Source organism: Aptenodytes forsteri, unplaced genomic scaffold, assembly GCF_000699145.1.
Source record: "Aptenodytes forsteri isolate BGI_AS27 unplaced genomic scaffold, ASM69914v1 Scaffold54, whole genome shotgun sequence".
In the NCBI taxonomy this organism is placed as follows: domain Eukaryota; kingdom Metazoa; phylum Chordata; class Aves; order Sphenisciformes; family Spheniscidae; genus Aptenodytes; species Aptenodytes forsteri.
In genome coordinates this window covers 7,763,018-7,788,170 of record NW_008796044.1, presented here as the reverse complement: position 1 = coordinate 7,788,170, position 25,153 = coordinate 7,763,018, and the positions used below count along the sequence as shown (strand labels likewise).

The 25,153-nt window shown below is 46.4% G+C and overlaps 2 protein-coding genes across 2 annotated transcripts in view; both read left to right on the top strand.

Annotated features, from left to right (window-relative positions):
* Nucleotides 1-1,090: 1,090 nt before the first annotated feature.
* On the top strand, nucleotides 1,091-1,669 carry LOC109279670 (ribonuclease H-like). The gene has a single exon (XM_019473777.1). The coding sequence runs from the start codon at nucleotides 1,091-1,093 to the stop codon at nucleotides 1,667-1,669; it is 579 nt and encodes a 192-aa protein (XP_019329322.1).
* Nucleotides 1,670-1,759: 90 nt separating this feature from the next.
* Nucleotides 1,760-25,153, top strand: part of NEURL1B (neuralized E3 ubiquitin protein ligase 1B) — a 104,558-nt gene continuing 81,164 nt past the window's right edge. The window contains 2 exon segments of the mRNA XM_019473776.1: nucleotides 1,760-1,839; nucleotides 7,413-7,513. Coding sequence (XP_019329321.1) covers nucleotides 1,760-1,839; nucleotides 7,413-7,513 — 181 coding nt within the window.

Here is a 25,153-nt window from a genome sequence, read left to right as displayed (position 1 = left end):
CTGAGTGCTGCCGTGCCGGACATGCTAGAACTTCAATATGAACTGGAGTCAAAGGCAGCCAGGTGGTATGACACAATTGATATCACTATTGTGTTTTTTGTCAGTCCCTTTGGCGGCAGAGTGCAGGCCACAGTTTGCTTTCACTTGGAGGGGTGTCCACTTGGAATTGACTGCCCCAGGGGTGGAAACACAGCCCTACCATTTGCCATGGACTGATCCAGACTGCACTGGAACAGGGTGAAGCTCCGGAACACCTGTAATACATTGATGACGACATCATGTGGGGCAGCACAGCAGAAGAAGTTCTTGAGAAAGGGAAGAAAATGGTCCAAACCCTTCTGAAGGCCAGTTTTGCCATAAAACAAAGTAAGGTCAAGGGACCTGCACAGGAGATCCAGTTTTTAGGAATAAAATGGCAAGATGGACGTCGTCAGATCCCAATGGATGTGATCAACACATGTCTCCACCAACTAGCAAAAAGGAAACACAAGCTTTCTTAGGCGTCGTGGGTTTTTGGAGAATGCATATTCCTAATTATAGTCTGACTGTAAGCCCTCTATATCAAGTGACCCGAAAGAAGAACGATTTCAAATGGGGCCCTGAGCAACGACAAGCTTTTGAACAAATTAAAGAGGAGATAGTTCACGCAGTAACCCTTGGGCCACTCTAGGCAAGACAAGATGTAAAAAACGTGCTCTACACTGCAGCCGGGGAGAACGGCCCTACCTGGAGACTCTGGCAGAAAGCACCAGGGGAGACTCGAGGTCGACCCCTAGGGTTTTGGAGTCGGGGATACAGAGGATCCGAGGCCCGCTATACTCCAACTGAAAAAGAGATACTAGCAGCATATGAAGGGGTTCGAGCTGCTTCAGAAGTGACCGGTGAAGGGGTTTGAGCTGCTTCGGAAGTGATCGGCACTGAAGCACAGCTCCTCCTGGCACCCCGACTGCCGGTGCTAGGCTGGATGTTCAGAGGGAGGATCCCATGTACACATCATGCAACTGATGCTACATGGAGTAAGTGGGTCGCACTGATCACACAACGGGCTCGAATAGGAAACCCCAGTCGCCCAGGAATCCTGGAAGTGATCATGGATTGGCCAGAGGGCAAAGATTTTGGAATATCGCCAGAGGAGGAGGCAACGCGTGCTGAAGAGGCCCCAATGTATAATGAACTACCAGAAAATGAGAAGCAATATGCCCTGTTCACTGATGGGTCCTGTTGTCTTGTGGGAAAGCATCGGAGGTGGAAAGCTGCTGTATGGAGTCCTATGCGACAAGTTGTAGAAACTGCTGAAGGAGAAGGTGAATCGAGCCAATTTGCAGAAGTAAAGGCCATCCAGCTGGCTTTAGACATTGCTGACCGAGAAAAGTGGCCAGTGCTCTATCTCTATACTGACTCATGGATGGTGGCAAATGCCCTGTGGGGGTGGTTGCAGCAATGGAAGCAGAGCAACTGGCAGCGCAGAGGCAAACCCATCTGGGCTGCCGCATTGTGGCAAGATATTGCTGCCCGGGTGGAGAACCTGGTTGTAAAAGTCCGTCACGTAGATGCTCACATACCCAAGAGTCGGGCCACTGAAGAACATAAAACCAACCAGCAGGTGGATCAGGCTGCTAAGATTGAAGTGGCTCACGTGGATCTGGACTGGCAACATAAGGGTGAATGATTTCTAGCTCGGTGGGCCCATGACACCTCAGATCACCAAGGAAGAGATGCAACATACAGATGGGCTCGTGATCGAGGGGTAGACTTGACCATGGACACTATAGCCCAGATTATCCATGAAGGTGAAACATGCCCTGCAATCAAGCAAGCCAAGCGGTTAAAGCCTCCCTGGTATGGAGGACGATGGCTGAAATATAAATATGGGGAGCCCTGGCAGATCGATTATATCACACTCCCACAAACCCGCCAAGGCAAGCGCCACGTGCTTACAATGGTGGAGGCAACCACCGGATGGCTGGAAACATATCCCGTGCCCCATGCTACTGCGTGGTCGGCTGCGTGGTGTTTAGTTGCCGACTGAAATTAAACCACGACACCCCGCATTCTTGTTCAATGTTGTAGTACTGCGTTTTGCTGTGTGGTTTTACACATTACTTAGGAAGTCAACACTCGGGGATCTGCCAATCGAGCTGGCCCTGCCCAGTCAAAACTTTTATGTATTGTAGAAGGGGATAAAGTCCCTGTAGTGCATGTAAAGAATAGGCGGGGGAAGACAGTCTGGGTTATTCCTGCCTCGGGCGAAGGCAAACCCATCTGTGGGATTGCTTTTGCTCAAGGACCTGGGTGCACTTGGTGAGTGATGTGGGAGGATGGGGAAGTCTGATGTGTACCCACAGGTCTTCATGGTGACACACTTCAGTGTGACAACCTCACTGCACAGCCATACAACTGGTGGGTGTTTCTTTCCCTCTGATAAGTGATGGGAAAAGCACTTGTTGGAAAGATGTTGTACGTAGTTGGAGGGTGTTCATACTCTTGGATGTAGCTATGAGTTTGAAGGAAAAATCCCAGACCCTCAGTGCAGAGTACCCGCAAAGACTCTGGAAGATTTGATCTCCTTCTGGAAATCTGAACTCTTTTAATTCAAAAGAAAAAGCTGTCTCCCTGAGCTCAACTGGTGTATCTGCTCCGGCCATGGGCTTTCCACCAGCTCCTCAAGTACGTTGTGATCGTCACCTGCACTCTATCTGCTCTCGGCTCTGCGCTTTGGCCCAGGAGAACTATACTTCATACTCAGTTGTCATATTGTACTGGCTGCTTTTGAGAATAATGAGACTGCTGAACTTATTTTGCCTCTGACCTGAGCAGATAGAAACGGAGGTCTCCAGATGGGCAGCCAAAGGGCTGTGCTAAGCACTGGTGCTCCACCTCACTCTGATCTGCCTTTTCTAGGCAAAACCTTAGATCCCTGAGGCGTGAGTTAAACCTTTGCTCCTTGCCCAGATGCTGTACAAGGCAGTGAGCTCACCCGGTCTACATCCCAAGTGGAGTTTCTTATCAGCTGTCCACTTCAGCCCAAGGGGTTGGTTGATACTGAGCTGGTGCTGGGAATGCGTGGTCGGAAGTGGCTAATTGTTTAATGCACGACGTTATCACTGTTCTAGTAATAGCGGTGGTGCAAAATGAAGTAAAAGCTCCAACTCTTCTTGCTATCGCTTTCCCAGGAACTCCTAACCTCCTCAGTGCTGCATTGTCCTTTCCATTGCTTTCTCATGGGGAAGCTACTGCACTGACTCCAGCCTCTTACCTGCGTACGTGAGATCCAGACCCTTTCCTTGCTGAGATATTGCTTCCAAGTCTTATGCTTAAGATTTAGAAAAGCAAATTGCCTCTGAAAAAGAAAGAACGGCTCGTCCTCACCAAGAACAATGCCATTTTCCCCCCTCAACAAAATACTCGTCCTACTTGAAAATAAATAATTGTTGAGAAACTGTGATTCTTAAAGTGGGTCTCTGCGATGGTGTGTTTTGTCCAGCTGGGTCATCAGCCAGCAAGGGCTTCGGGCAGTTGTGCTTCTCAAAATTAATTCTCCTAAGGATACAGGAATTGGGCATTTTTCTGTTTCTTGCATGCAAGTGTTAGGCATGTGATGTCTCTTAAGATAAGTTTCTCTGAGTAGTTATAAATTATTAGCAGCTATAGCTAATTAATCTTGAGGGTTTACTGGTAAGATTGTCTAGCACACATAAAAGAAAAACATTCTTACTTGGCCATTTTTTTTACAGTTTACAATCTAGATCTGCTAGTTACTTAGTATGTGAATTTGGGCAAGTCATGTATCCCTTGCAACTGAATTTCTTCCAAAGAATGCTAATTCTGGTAGCTCTTACCAGCTTTTGTAGCCTACTTTGAAATTGTATGAGACGAAAAACATAAATAAGTTACTAACTAGCCTTGGTGTAATTCCATAAGTAGTATATCTACTGATATGGATATTGGCTACAGATAAAAGTATCACTTTTTCTTGGTGGTGGTATTATTGGAATGAGGTTTTAATCCATAACTGTGAAGACAGATGAGACTTTTTCAAAGGAATATATTCTCTTGGATCATTCACTGTGCCTTGGAGCTCTAGATATTGAAAGTCTGGTTGTGATATGGCTTGTATTTATTTCTTTAACTGGAGGTTAAATGTTGAGAGGAACCAAAATACTGCTCTCAGAAGTGTCTTAGGATCCTAAATCTACCTTGAAAATAAATGGGGTTCAAGTACCTGAATTACTTAAATTATTTTGATTTTTTTTTTGGGGGGTACCACTTTAATTAAGCTGTATGCTGTGTAGTAGCAGGAGAACGTCCTGTGATCAGCCTCAGTCAGCCACGCTCCCTGTTCTACCTACATACGCTAAATGTATAGAGATCATGTCTTTACCAGTGGGCGGCTGGCATTCTGGATAAGGACCTGCCTCTGAGTCAGCTCTAATGAATTTAATTCTCCTGCTCAAGCAATAGTGGCTTACAATTCTAAAGTGAAAAGCCCTTCTGGGTTGTGTTGCTCTAGATAAGGTATTACATGCTGTACAAACCCATAGTATGCTTCATAGACTGATTTAAAAACCATGTTACACTCTCAGCTTTAACGTGCTAAAGAACAACCAGGACCTTGACAACTTGCTAAATGAGTAGTGATTTGGAACTGTTATTTGCAGAGTGTATGTGTCTGGCTGAACAGCCCAAATTGTAGCCTCTGTAAGAGTAGTTGCAATTAATTACATATTGCTGCGAGATTCTGTCCTGGATTCCTGCCTCAGTCCCACATAGGAAACAAGCACAAAACTGACAGGGTGGTATGAAGCAAAACAGAAAATTAAGAGAGGATGAAAAGCCTTGCTGGTGATTAGTTGGGCAGGGTGGAGGGAGAGGGAAGGAGGGGAGGGGAGATGAGTATTTGCTAGCAATACCTGGCCTGAGAAAAGATGCTGGCACCTACTGTAGGGCATGGCTTAGGACATGACTGTGTGCGGTCATGCCCTGAGACCGGGAGCTGTCAAGCAGGAACCCAGCTCTCGTCTTGGCTGTACAGCTGCGTGAAACAGTGGGATTAGAGCAGAAATGTACACATAGTTTCTTCTTTCCTTACTTTGGTAGACTGATCACATTTTATCTGTGATATCTCTGTAATTCTCATTATTGGAATAAGCGATATAGAGTTTGACTGCCCTGGACAGTGGTCTGCCATTGTGGTTTGCTCTAGCATAGGTTTTACGGAGGTGCTGGAGTGCCACATGCATACAGAAAAGCAAAGCCATTTCTTTCAGTTTGAAGTACTACTGAGGAGCAAAAGCTCTGAGACTGCAGCCCAAGTAATCTAGTTATTAATTATGATGCCCATTTTTGGGGACACGTAGTCTTTTGCCCACTTGCAGCTGAATGGGCCTGCACAGACTTATTTCTGCAGGATGTTAATTTGTCAAAGTACATGACTTGACTAGCAAACAGTTGCCAATCTGTAGGCTTTCTTGACCCACTGAAATCAATAGCAATACTCCCACCGCCTCTCTGAGCAGAGGCTGTAAAGAAGCAGCAGCAGGACCATCGTTCCTGGAGTAGGATATGAGGCAGACACTCACAATGTTTCTGGAACATTGCAGCCACCTCTGGATAAGTTTGTTTTGGTTTTGGTTTTTTTGTCTGCCTTATTCACTATATGCCTGTTGCTTTTCCTTTGCTTTGCATTGCTGCTTATCTGCCTGATAAGTACGTCCATGTGAATTAAAGAAAAATGAGTTATGCTTTTAAGTATCTCAATTAAGATTTTTTTAAAAAAACACCACACTTTCTCAGATAATTCTTCGCTGACATGATAGTAACATCTAAACCTGTTCTTAAAAGCTGATGTCTAAAGAATCTTGTTGTGTTTAACAGTTGACATGTAGGTGTCTTTCTGAACGCATATGGCCTCAGATATTTAACCTTCACAGCACCACTGAGACCTGTAAAAGTCTTGCTGTGAGCAGCAGCAATGTAGGTGAACTGCCTCGGGTCAGAGGGAATTGGTGCTGGAGCTGGGATTGGATCCAGTCATCCTGAGGCAGTATGAAGTCTGGTTCTTGAGGAATGTCTCTAGTTACATCTGGAAAGTTGGTGTTTTAAAAAAGCAAGCTATTCATAGCATAGCCATTGCAGAAACAGCATCTATTTGCTCAGTGTTAAGAATCAGAAGTTTCTTAATGGCCTGATGTAAAGGCTGCAGAGAATCCTTCTGAAACCCTCTGCTGGCTATTGCAAACCTCTCCTCTGAGGTGGATACGTATTTGTACTGGGAAATTGAATTAGAGCTTCTTACTTCTAGACAGCTCCGATGAGACTTGGGTAACCTCAACTGAAACTCTACTGGGTAACTGCACGGTTGCCAGTGTGAAATGTCTCTGCTCTTCGCTGGTCCCAAAGGCCACCAAAAGTATATTGCTGGCCTCCTGGCCGATACCCTCAACAAAATAACACTGGACATGGGGTGGAAGTCTGGCTTGGATGCTGTCAGTATGAAATTCTGGGATCCTTATAGTCTCGGGAGGAAAACCACTGTAAGGAGGAAACTTTCATTTCCAAGGTTGCTGTGTCAGATGTTCTCTTGCACTGAAAAACACCTGCATCTCCTGTTCCCTATTAATTATCAGAGATGTTCAGCTGACACAGTATGGGGATTAATTCTCTCCTGTGGTGATGGCTTAAAGCTGGTTCACTCCAGAACTGCTGCATGGTTCACAACTCGCCTCTCTATTCCTGCCTACTGATGTGTGCCAAGCCCGTGTCATCCAGTGAGCAGAGCGTGGTCACGGAGGCCGACAGTGCTTGCCTTAGATCCTGGCTTCTGTGGTTTTTAAGTTGCTTGTGGAAAAAAGATGCCTCTGTTTCCCCACTTGTAAAATGGAAGTTCTGCTTCTCTAAATCTCATAATACTTGCCAAATGTTTTTAGATAAACAGATGAAAAGGAGCTCAGAGGAGGGATCTCAAGGGATATGAATTAGCTATCGGCAGACCTTCAACTGGAGTTAATGAGATGAAGAATTAATAACCCCATAGATGGGTCAAGCTACACTAACTATGTACCTCTTTGCATAATTGATGATCCCCTCAGTGCAGAGATCCGCTCACCAGTGTCCTGGCTTGGGTTATGAATACCCAGTCACCTGGTGCAGCTGTAATTAATCCCTCTGTGGCCATACGGTAGGCAGGTGCCGTGGCTTTCCACTGGGGATTTGATCCCATTCTTGTTCCTGGTGTTGGGTTTCCCCGCGGGAGGCTGAGACACGGGCAGGAGCGCTGCCTGCTCAGCCCCTGGGAAGGTGTTTCAGTGTCCGAGAGCTGAAACCAGAGCCAGGACCTGCTGCTGGCGTCTGAACCGCTCCTTGGAGAGTGGGTATGAGAGCGCTAGGGGATTTCTTGGCTTTTGTGATGGAAGCAGCCCTCTGGCGATAAGCAACTGAGGAAGGTATCTGGGCACGTACGGCATGATGTATCCGAGGAACGAAGCAAAGAGAGGGAAGTACAGCAGCTTGCAAGGTAGGAATGCCAAATCTGCCCTAAAACTCTGTAATTAACACATCCAGGTGTTTGGATGCGTATCTGTTAGTGTTGGGAATACGTGCAATCCATGTAAAAGAAGGTACAGAACAGTCAGATAACAATTACAAAAAGGTACTTAAAACTCCTGGCATCTTTTCTCATGGTAGCTGTAAGGCCTTGTTGTTCTGGACAAATTTTAGTGAGTTTTTTTGAGTCTGGAGAAAAAAACTGGGTAGTTTCTCCTGCTTTTACAGCTTTCTCCATTTGCAGTTGACCTGTGTGCTGCTAAAGCAGCTGATGCCTTCTGTGCTGGTAGCAACTGCCTTGTGCTGGGGGGTAAAATAATCCTCCCAGAGCGTTAAAATCTTCTGTGATGAAACAGGCTAGACAGACTGTACAAGTCATTGTTTACGTTCCAGATAGGATGTGCTGCACCCAAAGCTGAGTAATGAATCTGAATTAAATCTCTCCTGGTAGGCTGATGCACCTCAACTGACTGCAGCGGAACTGCCTAGATTTACATGAGCTGGCGATGTGGCTCTGTGTCGATCTGGGTTCCTTTATTTCTAGATCCTCCTTTGTAAGTACTATCAGTCCTTGGGGCAAAAACTGCACTTTCCCACACTAGTTGGGCTGGCAAGGTTGGAGCATGCAATTTTTGGCTTCTGCAGAAAGCCTGGGCTGCTTCCGCCTGCTCTCCTCCCCCGGCACTGCTCAGGGCTCTGGCTGCGCTGCAAGTCGTGGAAAGGTCTAGCTCTGAGCGGGATGCTTTCTGGACCAGGGCCAGCTTCTTAAGCTGAGTCTGCTTCCTAGCAAATGAGGTGGTATTTTGTCAGACTGTGGCCTCTGGGCCCAGCTACTTGCTTTTCAACTTCTCCAGCATGCTCTGGGCTCCTGCAAGGAAATTGCCGATGTTTAGATCTAGTCTTGGTAAGTACAGTTTAAAAAAAAAAAAAAAAAGCCCAGTTTGTCTTCGCAATGTGCCAGTTACTCCATGCTTTATTAGGACCAAGAGCATTTTTCATGTAGTTATGTCCTGGCGAGGTCAGATATTTGCATTTCTGAGAGGTTCAGGTTCCTCTGGTTTTGCCGTGTATCACCCACAACGCATCCAAAGCCTGCAGGCACCTGCTCTAACCATGCATCTTCTTGTCTCTTAGGAAGCGGGTACATGCAGTTAGGGGTGCAGCCTCCCCATTCCTGGGAATGCAGGAGGCCACTTGTGTCCCGTTTCTTTGCTCTGTCATCTGCAGGTTCCCTTTACTCCATTTGTGTTTTGTTGAAGGCTGTTTGGAGACACTTGGGAACAAACTGATTGTGATTAATTTCAGCAATTCTCATATCCCTCCCTCCTGATAAGCATCCTGCTGCAGAAGAGCCTTCTTGGCTTTCAGATGACGGACATGGTAAGAAACTTGAAGAGAACGCAGCAGGGCCATGGTTCATTGGTTAGGGCACTTAATCTTCATGGTTTATACTGAGTTTTGTGTTAAGACATAGCAACTGTAAAAGTGACAAACAAGCATTGGTCCAGTGCCTTGTCATGTGCTGTGTAAAAGGAGATAGATATGTGCGGTTTCTGAAATTCTCTGCCTTCCAGGCCATTAAAATGTGATTCATAAAGCAGTCAAACATTTTCCCCCACTGTTCCTAGATCAAGAGAAACCACGTGCACTTCTGCTGCGACAGTGAGCGTGTCCTTTCTGGAGCTCTTTTGTAGGCTTCTGTCTGCAGAAGAGCATAAAAGAAATCACTTTCAAATTTCTGTTAAGAAAGCTCAAGTTCTGAAGAAAAAAATGCTGCTTCCATCAGCCCCTGAATCACCAGCAAACGTGTCCTTCAAATTGTTAACAAACTTTTGCATCCGTCTCCATATGCACAACTGTAATTTGTGGGAATTTCCTTCCGACTGCAAGACTGGTGACCTCCTCCAAAAGCTCTCTTCACCTTGGTTGCTTTCCAGGAGTAGCCTAGATACATCCAATCTCTTTGAAAGCAAAAGTGCTTGTTTTAGGAGCACCTGCCCAAGGATGTGTTTTCCAGAAATAATTCTTGCAGCTTTTCTGTAGCCGACAGTGGTTTCCACCGTAGCGGCAGGGGGGAGAAGGCAGAGAGACCACAGAGGTGTTGGGCATCGTGTGCCAAAGCCCAGGCTGAGGGCACAGCTCCTTCTACTTCATGAGGGTTTGTGGTGTGCACGTACATAGAACCAGCGCTTGGGTTTCAGGCTGCATGCTTACAAAAGCAGCTCTTCTAATGATGCAGTGATACACTTGGAGGCAGGCCAGCTGTCTGCATTTCGAGAGAGGTTCAAGGCACTCTTCTCACTGCGTACCTCCCACAGCATGCCCAAAACCTGAAGGCACCTGCTCCAACCATAGGCCTCGTTGTGTTTATGGGCTTAGGTAACAAAGGCACAGCTTCTCTTCCTTTCAGGAAGAAACAGGGAGATGAATACAGGAGGCCACGTGTCTAATTTATTCATTCTGTCATCTCCCTGAGTTCTCTTTATTCACTACTTGTTTTGTTGAAGGCTGTTTGGAGACACTTGGGAACAAATCAGTAAGAGCACAGTACACGCTGTGCACCCGGTGATTAGCTTGGATGCAGGAGGATAACATAATATCCCCAACTAAATTTATTTCTTTTTGGTGAATTCGTTACCTGGTCGCAGCCAGCAGGGGCTGAGGCCAGTGAAATGCAACATGCAATGATCCGGGGTAGGCTGTGAATTCAAAACCTTTGCTGGCCTGCCTGGCTATCACATTTTTTTTCTTTCTTTCCATTTTTTTTTTTCTTCTTTTCTGTCCCCAGAAAATCAGCTGGAGATCAGAGTTTTCTACCCACTGCTTTTCTCGGAGGAGTTGTGTTGCTACAGTGGATGCTGCCTGCGATAATCCCTCCTCCAAAATACAGAATATTTAAAATAGCCAAGTTTGGAGTTTCTCATTCCTTTCATTTCCTGTCTCAATCTTTATTCAAGAAAAAAGTGTGAGTGAGTCTCAAAGGGCACTGTCTGGGAACCTCTGCCTCTGAGCTCTCCTCCTGCCCTGGCTGGGAGTGAGCTGGAGGAGAAGTGGCAGCAGTTGTGCAGCGCATCGGCCATTTGGGCCTCAAGTCACACGCTTGCCTTGATCGTTTCTTATTTCGGGGGCTTGACCTTTCCACCTCGAAGGCGGAGGTGTTCATGGTGTCTGTGTGTGTCGCAGGCACATGGTGTGCTCTGCTCCTGCACAAACCAGACCTGCTGCTGGTACACGCACCATCCCTCAGCCAGCCAGCCTGCTGCCGTCAGCCAGCGGGATTGCTCAGCCAGCCACGTTTATTGCGTGAGAAATCAGGTGATTTTGCTCAGTGATGCCTGTGGGAATTCCCTCCCCCCTTTTAAGGTTTTTAGGTTTTTGTTTGGTGTGTCCCCCCCCTTTTATTGATAGTTTCTGACACTTTTGAGAGAAGCCAGTGTTAACACTGTGAAAAGAATTAAACCACCAACCAAAAAGCATGAGAAAAATATCAAGGAATCGGAGGAGACTTGTTTTCATTTAAGTTAATAAATTCTGTGACAAACGAGCAGGAAAACATGATCTTCCCTGTTGTCATTTCTTTACAAGAAACAGCCTGGGCCCCACGAGGGGGTGGGTGGGGGATATGTGTTTTCTGGAGGGGCTCAGCACCAAGGAGCTGAGTCTTGTGCTCATGGGATGCTGGTTCATCCCCCACCCCACCAGCCAACGCTGACTCCTGTGGTCCATGCACCTCTTAATCTTCTATTCCAGAAATCAGGATGGCTTTAGTTGTTTTCCCCCTAATTTTGTTTTAGAAAGAGTGAAATCTCTACTAATCTGCCAACCACAACAAACAGCGGAGTATCCTGTCGCCTGCAAGTCTACCCCTGTCAGTCCTTCTCTGGTCAGGGCTTATCTCTGAGGTTGGAGCCTGGCCTGAGGTTTGGATAACTTTGCATTTACAATTTAGAATACTATAATAAACAAGCAAATAACAGCCTCTTTCCCAGACACACACATATGCATGTACACATATACAGGCGGAGCAATGCTTAATTCTTGCCGTCCGCGGGCCTGGGGGCTGTTTATATACAGCATTGAATGTTTATATATGGAGTTCATCTCTTCAAGTGAAGACAGATTAAGCAGCGGGGTGAATAGACCAGTTATGTGAACTATGGGATTTCCAACCTAGAAATACTGCCAAGACCAAGCCAGACAAATTGGTAGCACAGCAGTGTTTCTCATTAATGCACATGGAAAGTTGTGCCTTGCTGATAATGCACAACAGTATCCTGTTGGGAGGTTTGGGAACCCATCTGGGAGCAGCCATCAAAGCTGTATTCCAGGCTGGGCTGAGTCTTCTTGCTTTCCTCTGTGTTTTCTCCTCTGAGAACCTTGCAGTGAAAAAAAAATGTGCAACTCCCCTGCATCGACATCCTGAAGTCTGTGGGAATATTAGTATGTGAGTGGTATGGTTTGCTGAATAGAAATATGAGTATTATAGCCTCCCTTCCCTGCCCGCAGCAGTTCCGTGCTGTATGTGGCTTACTGGGTAAGTGATTGTGGTTCCCCTCTTCCATCCCAGGACAAATTATTTCAAACTTGAAAACAAGATTATCTGCCATAATTGTATGTGGTGGTTTTCTCTGCTGCTGCAAGTGTTGATGCTGATGCAAGGATTTGCGGGTTGGCTTCTTTTGTATTCTGCACGGAGCGCTCTCCTATTCTCCCCAGCCTCTGCACTCTTAACACTTCACCTTTTCCCAGAGACAGCAGAAAAGAGTGACAGGCTTGTGGTGATGCTGGGCTGACCTGGGACTCAGTCGCTGATTCTGCTGGGAACTTCTGGGGAAACACTGGAGAAAAGAGAAGAACCATGTCTCCATGTTCCCACTTCTATTTTTTTTTCCAAGATAGGGAGGGGGGGAAAAGTGCATTCTTGGTCCAAATACTTGTTTATGGCAGTTTCTGGAGCAGAAGGTGTCTCTCCAATGTCTGGCATAAAAGGTTACAGTCACCATCAACCAAATAACAAGAGAGGCCACTTGGTCTCATTGTTCAGGGACCAGTATCAAACGGGTAAAGAAAAATCCCAGCAAACCCCAGCAATCCCTGGTGGGCTGGACTGGGAGGTGTCCTTGTATTTTTCCCTTGGAAAGTGTTTTGCGTCTTCAAACTGGCATTTGGACTTCAGACTTGCTCTCCCTTGCTGCTTGTGATGTGCACCTCCAGGATGCTGTGCGGTTTGCCCTTATTTAAAACACATCTGCTATTTCTGGAAAGTGTGCACATGCATCTCCGTGTATTGGAGCTGTGGGGAAAACCCCTGATAAGGCACACAATTGTACCACAGCTGGTACGGTGGAGGGGATTTTGTCTGCTGCTGGCCAGACAGCATGGCTTGTTCCAGCGGCGTTTGCGTTGGGACCTTCTTGCCTTTCTTTGTGTTGGAGGAGGAAGCTGGCAAAGGGCTCACATTGTTCAGAGTTGGAGAACAACAACTCCTGGCTTGGGTGGGACCTGGCTGGGGCTTTTGACTTGCTCCATCGTGATGGACTGATAGGAATAGTGCATTAGTCTGTCTTGGAGGATGATTAGAAACCAGCAAACCTCTCCTCTCCTGACACAGGCTGTTTGAGCTATGGGCTAGGCACCTCTGCATCAGATGAGCAACCCTTTCTCTTACCTGGCTGAAAGCACCTGCCCGCTACCTGCAGAAGTGGCACAATCGCAGTGGCTTATGAAGTGATAATACCAAAAGTTTCTGCATATTTTGAGCCATTTTGCATCGCATTAACAGCTTTCTCACTGCCCATTAGTGACTGATCTATTCATAGATTGTCATTAGGATCAATGTGGGCATGCTTCTTGGAGAGCTAAAAGGCTGTAGCTGGCATTATTTTCTCCCTCCCTGACAGCAGTTCCCGAGGGGGGTTATGTTGCTTCAGGATACGAATAATATGGGTCAGCCCGTCCCAAAATCCATCTGAATTCCTTCTAGTAACTGTCACGTCTACAGCTGCCACGTTGTGCCTGACTGCTGAAATGACAGAGAAGAGATATCTGTGATTCATGGAAGGGAATAAGAAAAGCCATTAAAGTTAAGAACTTGGACTCAGTGTAGAGATACCACAGAAATGGCCAGGAATGAGTAAATATAGTTTTGACCCTGAAATGAGAGTAATCGGCATGGAAAGACCTTGCCCTACAGGGCAGCTTGGATTCAGAACAGTGTTTGGAGAAGGATGAGGTGCCCAATTGCTGCAGATCTTCAGTGGTCCCGTTTCCACTGCACAGCAATGACTGTCCAATGTCCGTCCATCATTGCTTGCGCAGAATGGCCCAGGATGAGTCCAGGAGTGTTGTCCACCTAGTTGGAGTAAATCTGGGGGAATATTTATGTGCCAGTGACTGATTCTCAGCCATTTGGAGAGCTGTGCCTCACTGCATCTCACTATCCACTCTGCTTTTTTTTTTTTTTTTTAAACACGCATATTCTTCTTATCTCTCCCAAATCTTGTTGAGTTACCTCTGGTTCTCATCAGCAGCTGCCTATGAGTCTCTGTGCCAGCCTTTATAGGTCCCCTGAGGGTTTGTTAAGTGAAGGTACAGTATACAGCGCTCTGCTGTAACCTTGCTCTGAAAGCTCTGCAAAGCAGGGTCATGTGAAGCTGGGAAGCTACAGGCAGGCTTGGGCAACACAAGCTCCCTGAAAGGGAGAGGCATGACTTATGTTGTAGTAAAAACTTTATGGTGCTCTATGCAGGCAGAAAAATTGCCTTATCACTGATGGGTATCCTCCCCTACAGGGAAGACAGCAGCTACTTTACTAAGCAAACCCATTAGGGTATAAAAGCATACCATGACCAAAAGCTCTGGTTCTACTGAACTGTGGGTATTTTATGTTCCTTGATGTTGAAGTCTGGCTGGGCTAGCAGCTTCCACTCAAAAAAAGACCCAGAGTGCTTTCAGTAACATCAGTGCAATAGGAACGTGTTTTTAGGGTTATGCATCCACAAACGCTGGGCTGCACTGACTGACGGAGAGAGCGGTGCTGACTGCCCTATGCTTGGAGTGGGTTTGTAAAGCGCTCCAACTTGGCACGAAAGTCCTCTTGGCTGTCTAGTATTTTTTCCTTTAGAAAGGCACAGTTCTTATCTTGTGAAAATATAGATATTTCTCCATAAAGACAGAATTTCCCTAGTTAAACATCCTGGCTCATCTGCTCCAAGAAACATCTTTCCTTCATTATTTGGGTTTATTGGCCAGATTTTTATAATTATTAAATAGAACATGAAACAGTGAAAATAACACTTTACGAGATTGGTTCAACTTTATAAAGATCTTAATTCTGTGAAAGCACCCTTCTGACTTGCCATCCTCTGTCAGGAGTTGCATAGCAACTACCTGCCCTCTTAGGTCCTGTCTTGAACTGAATATTTTTTGTGGAGAAGATGGGCTTGACTTAAAAATAGATATTTTGCCCCTATTGAGTCATTTTTCACTGGAAAAATATGTAGTTGGAGTATGACTAAACTTTTCACAAATTTGATCGGACAATGGACATTTCTTGACATTTTAGCAATGTTTTGGTTTGGGACAGCTGGACTAAAGCTAAGGGTTGGACTGAGTGATGGTCACCTCTCATCCAGAGGTTTGAGGGCTTGCCCATGGTGTGGAGGACAATGCATTTTTGCAATTTACTCTTTTGCCCAAAGGATGTTCCCTTGCCCCCCAGAGTAAAAGCTGCTTTGACAGGGATCCTATGGGAGTGGATCCCATGGGAGGGGATCCTGTGAAGGGTTCCACCTGGTGTGAAACATGTATGTGTTTGTGTGGGACCATCTCTCAGGTGAGCTCTTTAACCACTGGGTTGGGAGATAAAAGAGGACCTTCTCTTCCAGCTGTTCTGGAGGAGTCTGATTCTTCGCTTGCCTCTGCCAAAGTTCCCCAAGTGTTTTGCTCAGGGGCAAACAAAACATTGTATCTGAGCCAGATTAGCAGTTCACGTTTTTCAGTCCGGCAAGGAGGAGAAAATACTTCTGGGTCACTCTGAAATTACACTGCTTAAAAATTGGTTCTCTCCCTGGCCCCGTTTGCAGGAGCCAGAGCAAAGCACTACTGACTTGCACAGCCCTGTTTTAAAATACATGGACAGAGTAGGAAAGACCGAGGCAAAAGAGGCCTCGTGGTCTTCGAGTGCCTTGTAACCAGAGGATACTTTGGAGTCCTGTTAAACCTCCCTTTGGAGAGTCGCTGTCTCCACTTGGCTTAGGAGAGGTGGGGGGTGGAGGCTATCTTCTGAATATTGAGGGACGCCAGTGGAAGGAGGCAGCAGGGATGGAAGAATTAAGAGGAAGGCTGATGAGCATCATTTGGCTAAATGACAGCTAATGTGGGGGAGATGAAAACTTCTCACAGATGCTCATGGCAAAGGCTAGCACCTGATGTGAATTATACCAGAGCAGTTTTTCTCAACTTTTAAAAAAAGTTTGGCTCTTCTGCCTTTGTGTGACCTCCTCAGTTAGCGCCTCAGGTCCTCCAGGGTGGGAAAGAAATAGCTGCAGTGATGGGCTGTGGGTGTAAATACTCAGTCCCCTGCTCTGAAGGAGCTGAGTTGTGGCTGACAGCAAAGGCGGTTTGCACATCCCTAATTAGTGTGATCACTTGTAGCTTTCAAGCACAGCTGCTTCTCCTCCTAAACCCAAAGGAGCTGTGGTGCTACTAGCAACGTGGTCCTACAGTGCTCCCCTCCCGCTGCCCCAGCTCTGCCAGGAAGAGCAAGATGCATGTGTGCTTCCGTCCCTGCTCTTCTGGATCCATACCCATTTTGAGAAGAGAATGGGTGTCAAGAACTGCAGTGGGGTAAAATGTGATGAACTCTTCTTGCCACAGGAGATCTAAAGTGCTTGACCTAAGGAAGGTGTTGGGAGTCCCCATGCTTTACACACTTTTGATGAGACCAGGTGAAGTCCCTAGAAAGCAGCCCACTGTTTGTGGAGAAGACATTCCTGCCTTCGAGTTATATGAGCAGTGATAAGGAGGGATATTGTCCCTGACTGAGCACTGTGTTGCTTCACTCAGCAGACTCTTTCTGCAAAACATGATGGCTGGTACTTGCTGAGGCTGTGTGAGACCCAGAGAGTTCTTCATCCCAGGGTGGCTCCTCTGTGCCACCCACGGATAAAGCAGAGGGGTGAAGCCTCTGCCTGAGTTCCTCTCAGGACGGTGTGGTTTTCACTCTCTCAAGACAGCTCAGCCACTGCTCTTATTTTTGTCCATAAGCCTCTCTGCATCTCACTTTCTGCAGACTGTATGAATATCCATTCATAACAGGACCTTTACATTGTTTGTGCAAATATGTTTATATTTAGTTATGTCTGTTTTCTCTTGTGGGATTTCTCTGTGAAATCTATTTGGTAGATCAGTCTTTCATCCCTTAAGGCCCTGCAAATTTCTTGAGCAACCTCTGTCTTTGTGTTTTGCATTATGCCTTTTTTTTTTTTTAGGCTAAACAGATAACCTTGAGACCCACTGTGATTTTCTTTTTCTGTTAGTCCTACAAGATCACAGGACTCTGTGAAATATGTATTCTTCAGTGGTTATGAAGAAAAATAAAATTTCCAAGTATCCTTGCGGAGGGGAAATAAAGGCAGCAGCAGGGATTTGTTAACATTTTCGCAGAATCAGCCAAGAGACTGACACTGTCCAGATGGAAAGACCCACTTCCTGGCTGTAAAGATAACTCACTAAAGGAAATATTAGCTGTGGCTGCATTGGCGATGAGAAACACAACCACTGCCAAGAATTCACCCCAAGCCCGGTGGGAGCTGCCTCTTTTTCTTTCCCTTGTGCTAAGGGTTCAAGTTTACTTAGTTGGGAAATATGCCTAGCACTTCCTGAAGAGAAATGGTGGCCCCATAGGTAAAGCACTCGTGGACTCACAAGAGCTGGGGCTAGTTTCTTGCCGTGCAAGAGACTGTGGATAACCATAGGGAAGCAGTGTAGGTCTAGGTTTGCTAAGGTGTAGGTGCCCAGCTCCCTGATGGAATTGCTGGTCCACTAAGTCCTGTATTGCTCCCTGGATGGGAGCTGCTGGCAGTGCCCAGGATATTGGAGACAATAAGACTGTGTCATGCAAACCTCTGTGCTAGAAGTCTACGCAGGGTGCTGGCACCTACTCATCCTGAGCAGCTTTTTGGTATCTCAGCTTGGTGATGCCCAAAAGTGCAGCAATGTAGGTGTCAGATTTTATAATCCTGTCTCTCTGCAGCAGGTATTTCAGAGCTTCCCTTAGGAGAATGCTGCTTAGCAAAAGGCTGGGGTAGATGTGAACAAAGAGCAAAGTTTTTTTAGGTTTGGTTGGGGGGGTTATATACAACAGAGCTCTTTGCTTGGTTAACCTGCTCTGAGCTTACTTCACAGTGGGAACAGCTGAACTGGCTGTGCTAATGCTTTGGTTGCAGCCAGCGGGCAGAGGATCTGATCAGATTATCTTTGTCTGTGTAGTATTCTTTCCCCAAGGTATTCAATAGCCTTTTAAGCTACAAAATTAACTGAGCAAATTGAATACAAGGCCATAGATCAAGAATTATTGGCTCCTAATTTAATGTGGAGGTGAACACAAGATGTATTGCAGTGTGTATTTAACTCTCCAAATTTAGACCACCTCACTATGACATCCATGGCACATTAATTCGCTTACTCAAAATGACTGAATTCATCACAGTCCTGATGCTTGGTTCCAGCTAGTGAGTGTGCCTCAGACTGTAGGTGTTTCACAGTTTTTTCTTTGTTGCCATGGCAGGGATAAATACTTTAATGCACTTGGTTTTGGGTGTTTGACATTTTCCTGGATGTCAAATTGACCTAAGGTGTAGGACAAATTTAACCTAATGTATAGGATAAATTTAAGACCTAGTTTGTTGGGGTTGTTTTTGTCAAGTTGGGTGCTTTGTTCCACCTGGGAACCTCCCTTTGTTAACTGGGCATGGCAGCTTTCTCTGACTGAGTACTAGAAGTTAAATCTTGAAAATATCCTCTGTGTGGGATCTATTTTGGTTTGGATTTTTATAGAAGTTTATGAAATTTATTTTTTTTTTCTCTAACAGATCTGGATTCAAATACTTCTTGATCATCTTGGCTTTACAGGCAAAATGATGTAAACAGTGGCACTAAGCATGTAGCTTCTCTGGGAAAACTAAGAGTCTGTGTGAGTGTTTGCAGGGGAATGAGGATGGATATATTCTTTTCTTTAGGATGAGGTTTTTGGAGTAGTTTGCTTGTTTCTGAACATTACAAAAGCAATATAAAGAAACAACCTTCTGATGCCACCATGTATCTGAGATGGGATTCCCAAGCATCCTTCCCACCAAAGTGGTGACTGCTCACCACAAAGCACTTCAGGCAGATGCTCCACGCAAGCTTTGGCTTTTCCAGCCTCAGCTGAGGCTGGAGCGGTATCAGAAGACCAGGGCTATCTTCTATCAATTCCTTTTAAAGCTCCTCCTTGATCCAGACTTCCTCTCTTTTGGGTCAGGTCACTCAAAATCTTCTGTCACTTTCTCACAAACTGAAAGCAGTCCAGCTATTCTGCTTTTCTATTTATGAATTTTTCTATTGTCCTGTCAAAGCTGGTTAGGATCTGGCATGTCACAAGTTCACTATTGTCTTCTGGCCCCCTCGTTAAGGGCATAATTTGTCATGTCAAGATCTGGAATGGGTCCATGTTGCACTTGCTGGTGCTTGGTCACCCTTTGTAGCACACAGGGCAGAGCCGGTACAGTCCCGCAGTGGGAAGAGCAGCTTTGCTGTGGGCTGGGGATTTTTTGCTACTTAAATATTAGATTTTCTCTTTTCTGTGGATTTTTTTTTTTTCCATCTGACACGCCAGGGAGGTTGTGTAAGTAACTCATAAAGTTGATGTTGCCCAGGAAGAACCTGGACTCCCATCAATTTTGAGATCACAGGGGAAAATAGCATTTGTTTCTTGAAAAGGATACTTCTCCCTGACAAACAACTGTGCGATGTGGGTCAGTGCGACATGACTAGCAGTCCTCCTAGGAAGGAATAAAACAAAAAATGTTACAAGTCAACACTGAGGTGTTTTGTCCAAGTGCCAGGAAAAAGGAATAGGGGAAAAGCGATGGCAGAGAATATTGTGGATCAGAACTGAGAAGGAGATGAGAGCTGCTACGGAGATGTGAGAGGATGGATAGCTGATGTTTCATGTCGGAGGGAACCTAGTGGGGAGATGGAGGGAGAGGAGTGATGTGGTCAGAGCAACAGGCTGAGGATAACACTGCTGTGGTGTTGTGGTTGCACATCAACGGGGCTAGGGCTCGGCTTGCCCAGCTCGGTTGTGCGGGGTGGGAATGGGGAGGCTGTGGGATGGACTGCTCCCTGAGTGACAGCACTGCTCTGGTGGGCTTTACAGGAGAGTCGGAGACATACATGACTGATTTACAATGCAAAAGCTATACAAACTCAAGTGACATGTAAAACTGAGGCTGCTCTGGGACGAGAAAATGTCAAACTTGCTAACAGAAGGCCAGTTTGAGAGGGTTTTGCAGGGCCTTTGTGGGGAGTCCAAAGGGCAGGCGGGTGCTAGGACAGGCTGATGGAAGTGCTGAGGTTTAGTACTGGTCGTGTGTGAGTTGGGAAGGATGCTCGTTAGTAAAGAGCAGAGCTGTATCTATTAGATGGGACTTCGCTGACAGCAGCAAAACATGTATTAACTCTCTTCAGCCTCTTTAATTTGCTGTGTTACATAGCTGACCTTCCACAAACAATCTATAGGCATCAAGCACCCTACAAAGAGCATGCATATGCCTTCAGGGGAGTTCATGCTTGGCTGCAGCCACAAGAAAGCCTTGCACTCTAGTTTGTTTATTGCTAGATTCCCAGTGGAGCTAGCCCTGGGATTTCAGCATTAGGCTGAGATGCAAAGGTCCCTTCCCTTCCCAGGGCAGAGGCTGCTAGTGCTACCACCACTGAGATGCCATGGTTACTGGGATATCTGGGAATCATCTCTGAGGCTGTGGAGGAATGCACAGGGGCACACACATCTGTATGTCAGTGCCTCAAAGCCGTAACTCACAGGTCTGCCCATAAAATGTTTTGTGTTTGCAAAGGGCTTCCTGGGGTTGTGCTGGATTTGATATCAGCTGGAGAGGAAAGGAGAGGTGGGAGCTGGTCTGCGTGGGGCTGCTCTGTGCCAGTGGGTCCGTGTATTTTACTGTGCCTATGGTGTGTGTGAGGGGTGTGAGAGTGCTCGGACACACAGTGCAAGAGGAAGGGCAGCAGGCTGAAAAGGGAGAAAATTGGAGGCTGGGGTGGGGGAGAGAGCAGAGGAAGCTGAGGAGGAGGTTCTGGCTGTAGTCTAGAGCCAGGGCTGACTACAGCCTGGCCAGAAAACTTGTGCTCTGGGCAGGCTCATGGCTCTATCTGTGGGGAGATGGATCTGCTATCGTATCGCTTGTCCCTTGTCCTCAGCTGCTTCAAACCTTGGCTGCTCTCTCTCCACCACATGCAGTCTATGCCATGTGTCCTCATCTCCCCTTCTTCTGTCCCTTCAGCCCACTAAAGGCACGACACACTGGGACTGCTTATGAGTAAGGAAGGACTTGTGAGAGTTTCTTTTGCATGTGCCCCTATGGCATTAAGATGAGCTTCCATGAGACAACCTGAAAGCTTTTCACCTGCCACTTGAACAGAGGACCCTTGGCACTTCACGCTGGCTTTCAAACATCTGCTCAGCAAAAGACAGGAGGTGGTTCCTTGACAGGAGGTGAAATGACAGCGTTTGCTGGAACCTTTGAGCTGAGCAACCCTTGCTGGGGTTTGGAGCAGAGCACATGGACAGCCCCACTGGCTCCCTGTTTTGCAGCAGATCCATTTTCCAAGAGTATCCAGCCCAAGCCAAGGGAGTTCCCCCAACTGCCTGGTCTTCACTGACAGTGCTGCACTCGTGGCTTTTGGGGCTGGGTCTAAGCTTGTGCCAGTTGGCACTTTTCAGCTCCAAACTGTTATGATTTGCTCCAGATGGTGTGTGTGAGCTGCCATGCCCCGAGTTAGCCAGTTGCTCAGCTCAAGATCTTGCTCTTGGCGTTTCATACGCAACCATTCACAAAGTCGCCTATGGAGTATGAGAGAAGGAGATGTTGGGCTTTTGTGTACTCCAAAAAGTCGGTGTTCCTGCCCACTTCAGATTTTAATCACTTCCTAAAGAATGTGTCAAGGGCAGAATAAAAAAGAGGTTGTTGCCCTAGTTTGCAGCTGAAATGGAATCATTCAGTTGAAAGGGTGGAGGCTGGAAAGACTAATGGCAAAGTGTCAGTGATCTCAAGTTCAGATTGCGATGCCCTGTTTTCTGTTTAGAATTGGTTTCTCTGCTTTCCCTCATGTGTTTTCCTAATGCCTTCTGAAGGGGAAAAGGATGTTTGTGAGGAATGTTTGGAGGAAAGAGCTGGGAGATGTTGGAGGAGCAACATGCAACCCCAGGCAAGGGAATGAGAAACATGGCCTGGATGCAAGGAGCTGGTAGATGAGACCAGGGAAAGAAGTGGAAAGGTGAAAAACACTTTGAGGAAGGGAGTTTGCTGCCTCTGGTCACTCCCTGCTATAGCTGTGCTTCTGCAGTGTCCAGCCTCTGTGTGCCCTGTGTAATCTTTTCTGTTCATCTCCCACCTCCTCCTCACCATCACTCTTGGGAAAACCATTGGGTCCCTCTCAACATGAAGCTCCTTTTAGGAGCACTTAATGATCTCTTAAGGTTAGAAGCTGTCGTTGCAGCAGAGAAATAGTCCATTGGTAAATGCTTGGCTTGCAGTGAACTGTGGAATCCCAACGGCGCAACTGGACCTGAGAAGGTGACATGGGAGATGGGTGATATACCATGTATCATATATGCAGAAAGTCAGGATGAGCTGTCAGCAGGGAGGAAGACGTGGGTAATAATTTGTTATTCAAGGAGTCAAAAATGAATAGCCTTGCCTTCATGCCTGGATCTGAGGATAGTAAATGCTCTAGAAACAGTGCACATGCGTGAATGCTCTTGGATATTTAAGCTCTCTAGGCTTCCCATGCTGCCAAGGAAAATGGATGCATCGAGTACATAAAATTTCTCAGGAAGTAAAGTTAGCCCTTGGGGTCTTACCAGCACTGCCCTTTGCAAAGCTAATCACATACTAGTGGATATATTAGTGCTTTGGCTGGACTTGGAGAGATCGGCCTTTCCTCGCTGGGTCCTACAGCTTGTGGTTTGCACGGCTTGTGCTGTGCCTCCCTCTGTGGAAGCAGCCAGGCAGTCCAGGTTTCACACGGGCTTGTCCAGGTCCTACAGAAGAGCTCCTCTGGGGCGTGGGTGATGTGTTGCGCTTTCTCTCATTTTGTTTATGTGCTGATAAGCTCAGTGTAAGCAGCGGATGAAGACGCACAATCTATTTATGGCTTCAACTGAGATCTTCCCATGCCTGAAAGGCAATCTGCCTGACTTAGCATTCCCAAGATGCTGCCAAGCACAGCAAAGCACAGAGGAAGTGCCTCCTGCCTGCATAAACAGAAGGCCGGCAGAAAAGAAAGTCAGGCTAATGCTTTACGAGGCATTTCAGTGCTTCAGCTCTAGTTGTGTTTGGCCTGGAAGCAATGCTACAGTCCCATAAATCAGTTGTTTTCCTCAAGTGAATGCAAGAGTTGGGATTGAACCCTACAGCGTGCTGTGTGCTTCATGTTGAAGGTGACTGGGGAAAGAGTAGAGGCACTGACCCTTTTGCCCTTCTTTGCAGTGTATAAAGGAAGTCTGAAAATGTGCATGTTTTTTAAAGCTTTTCTTCCCTGTTTGCTTTTCCTGAGTAGGGAAGACAAACTGGTATGGTTGTACTCCTGATTCTCTGCACTCTGACGAGGAGAATGTCAGAAGTGAACCAGAATATTTTCATTAAAAAGGGCAAAGAAAAAATTTAATATGAAATCTCTTTAGCCTATCTGTCTTTAAGTTAAGCAAGTGAGGCAAGCATCCCCTGCTCTCTTCCATCTTCCTCCTGTGCGTGCATATTTGTGTGTTAAGGGTACTTTCTCCTCCTCATTGCTGAGTCTCCTATTGTTCATTTCATCCCCATTGATTCTTTCTGGACCTCCAAGAAATTTTCTGGCAACACTGAGGAGATGAGACACGACAGCCAAAGGGTCTCCCTCATGCTGATATACTGCACAGGTAACATGGTGTCAGCGGTGTGATTAGGCCTGCAACACCTCTCCCCTTTGCAGCTTGTGTTTCAAGGATGTGAACTCACCGCCACACAGAAGATTTGCAGACACACAAGTCTCTAAGGGGAAAACACAGTGGGCGGATTTTTGAAAAGGGCTAGGATTAATCTGACAACCTCTGCAGCTATAGATAGAGAGATGTCTGGTAAAGCTGATTGTTGTGGGGCGTACGCAGAGGAGAAGGGATTTTCACCCCCAAGTGTATCATAAAAGATACAGTAAAGGCTCTTGTGTCTTTGTTGAAAGACTCTCTCCCTCCAGTGGGGAGCATGCGTTCATTAGTATATGTAAGTAATTGAGTATGTGCTGGGCTATACAGGCACAGCCAGAACTGTGATGAAGACTATTTCTTGCATACTAGGAAGGGATTTCTTGCTCACCTCTATCTCATCAGTGTTAGAACAGACTGGCTTCTCAAGTCCTGTTCATGCTTCATCTTACCTGCATTCAAACAGTGCACGCACTCCTTTGGCAGCACGTCTGTTAGCTAGCTGATCTCTTGTGAGGCTTCCTCTCCTCCCATCTAATCCTTGATTTTATGTTCTTTCTGGTCATCTTAGCCATCTATGTCCTCTGTTGTAATTCTTCTCCTTGTTGAAATATCGCAACTCAAGGGCTAAGAGTTTACACACAGTCCTTCATTTCTGTAGGTGCAGCCTGTAGAGGATGTGTGTTTTATGCCCATGATGTGCACCAACAGTTCAGGCATCTTGAGGGTGTGCGTATGGCCTGCAGTTAGATTTGAAAAGGAGGACACGATATTTTAAATAGCTTGATCTAAAATTGATACCGATGTGTCTCTTTGTGGCAGCAGGCTAAAATAATATTTCCAGGCAGGTGAGGAAAGCTGCCTGATGTGGAATTTGAATGTGATCATGACTGACATGGATTTTGGGGCCGTTCCAAGGAGAAGACATGTATAAGTAAATCCTCTGGCAGCTCAGCAGCAAAGTGGCTTAGTGCCTGGGTAAAAGATTGCAAGAGGTGAGATCTCAAGAATAATAAAGCACCAGAAAGACTGTAGCAGGGAGATGCATCTGTGGAATATGTGTCAGGCTCCAAAAATCAGACCCCCACATGTAACTGAGCCTGGGGCTGAGAGTGCTCTGAGCAGTTGGCCCAATAAGTGGAGCATGCCCCCAAAAAAGCTGTGCAAACCATCCATGTGGCTTTCTGGTGCTGCCAGTACCCCCCAAGCAGGAGGGACATCATGGCCGTGCAGTATATTTAGGAGTCGCAGCAGCCCTGGGAAGAGGGGGAGGATGCCCAGGAAGCATGACCCGTTTTGCAAGCATGCCATGGAGCCTGTGGTCCTCCTTGCTTTCACTCAAAAATTATTCAAAATCTCAGACGGTAAATAGAG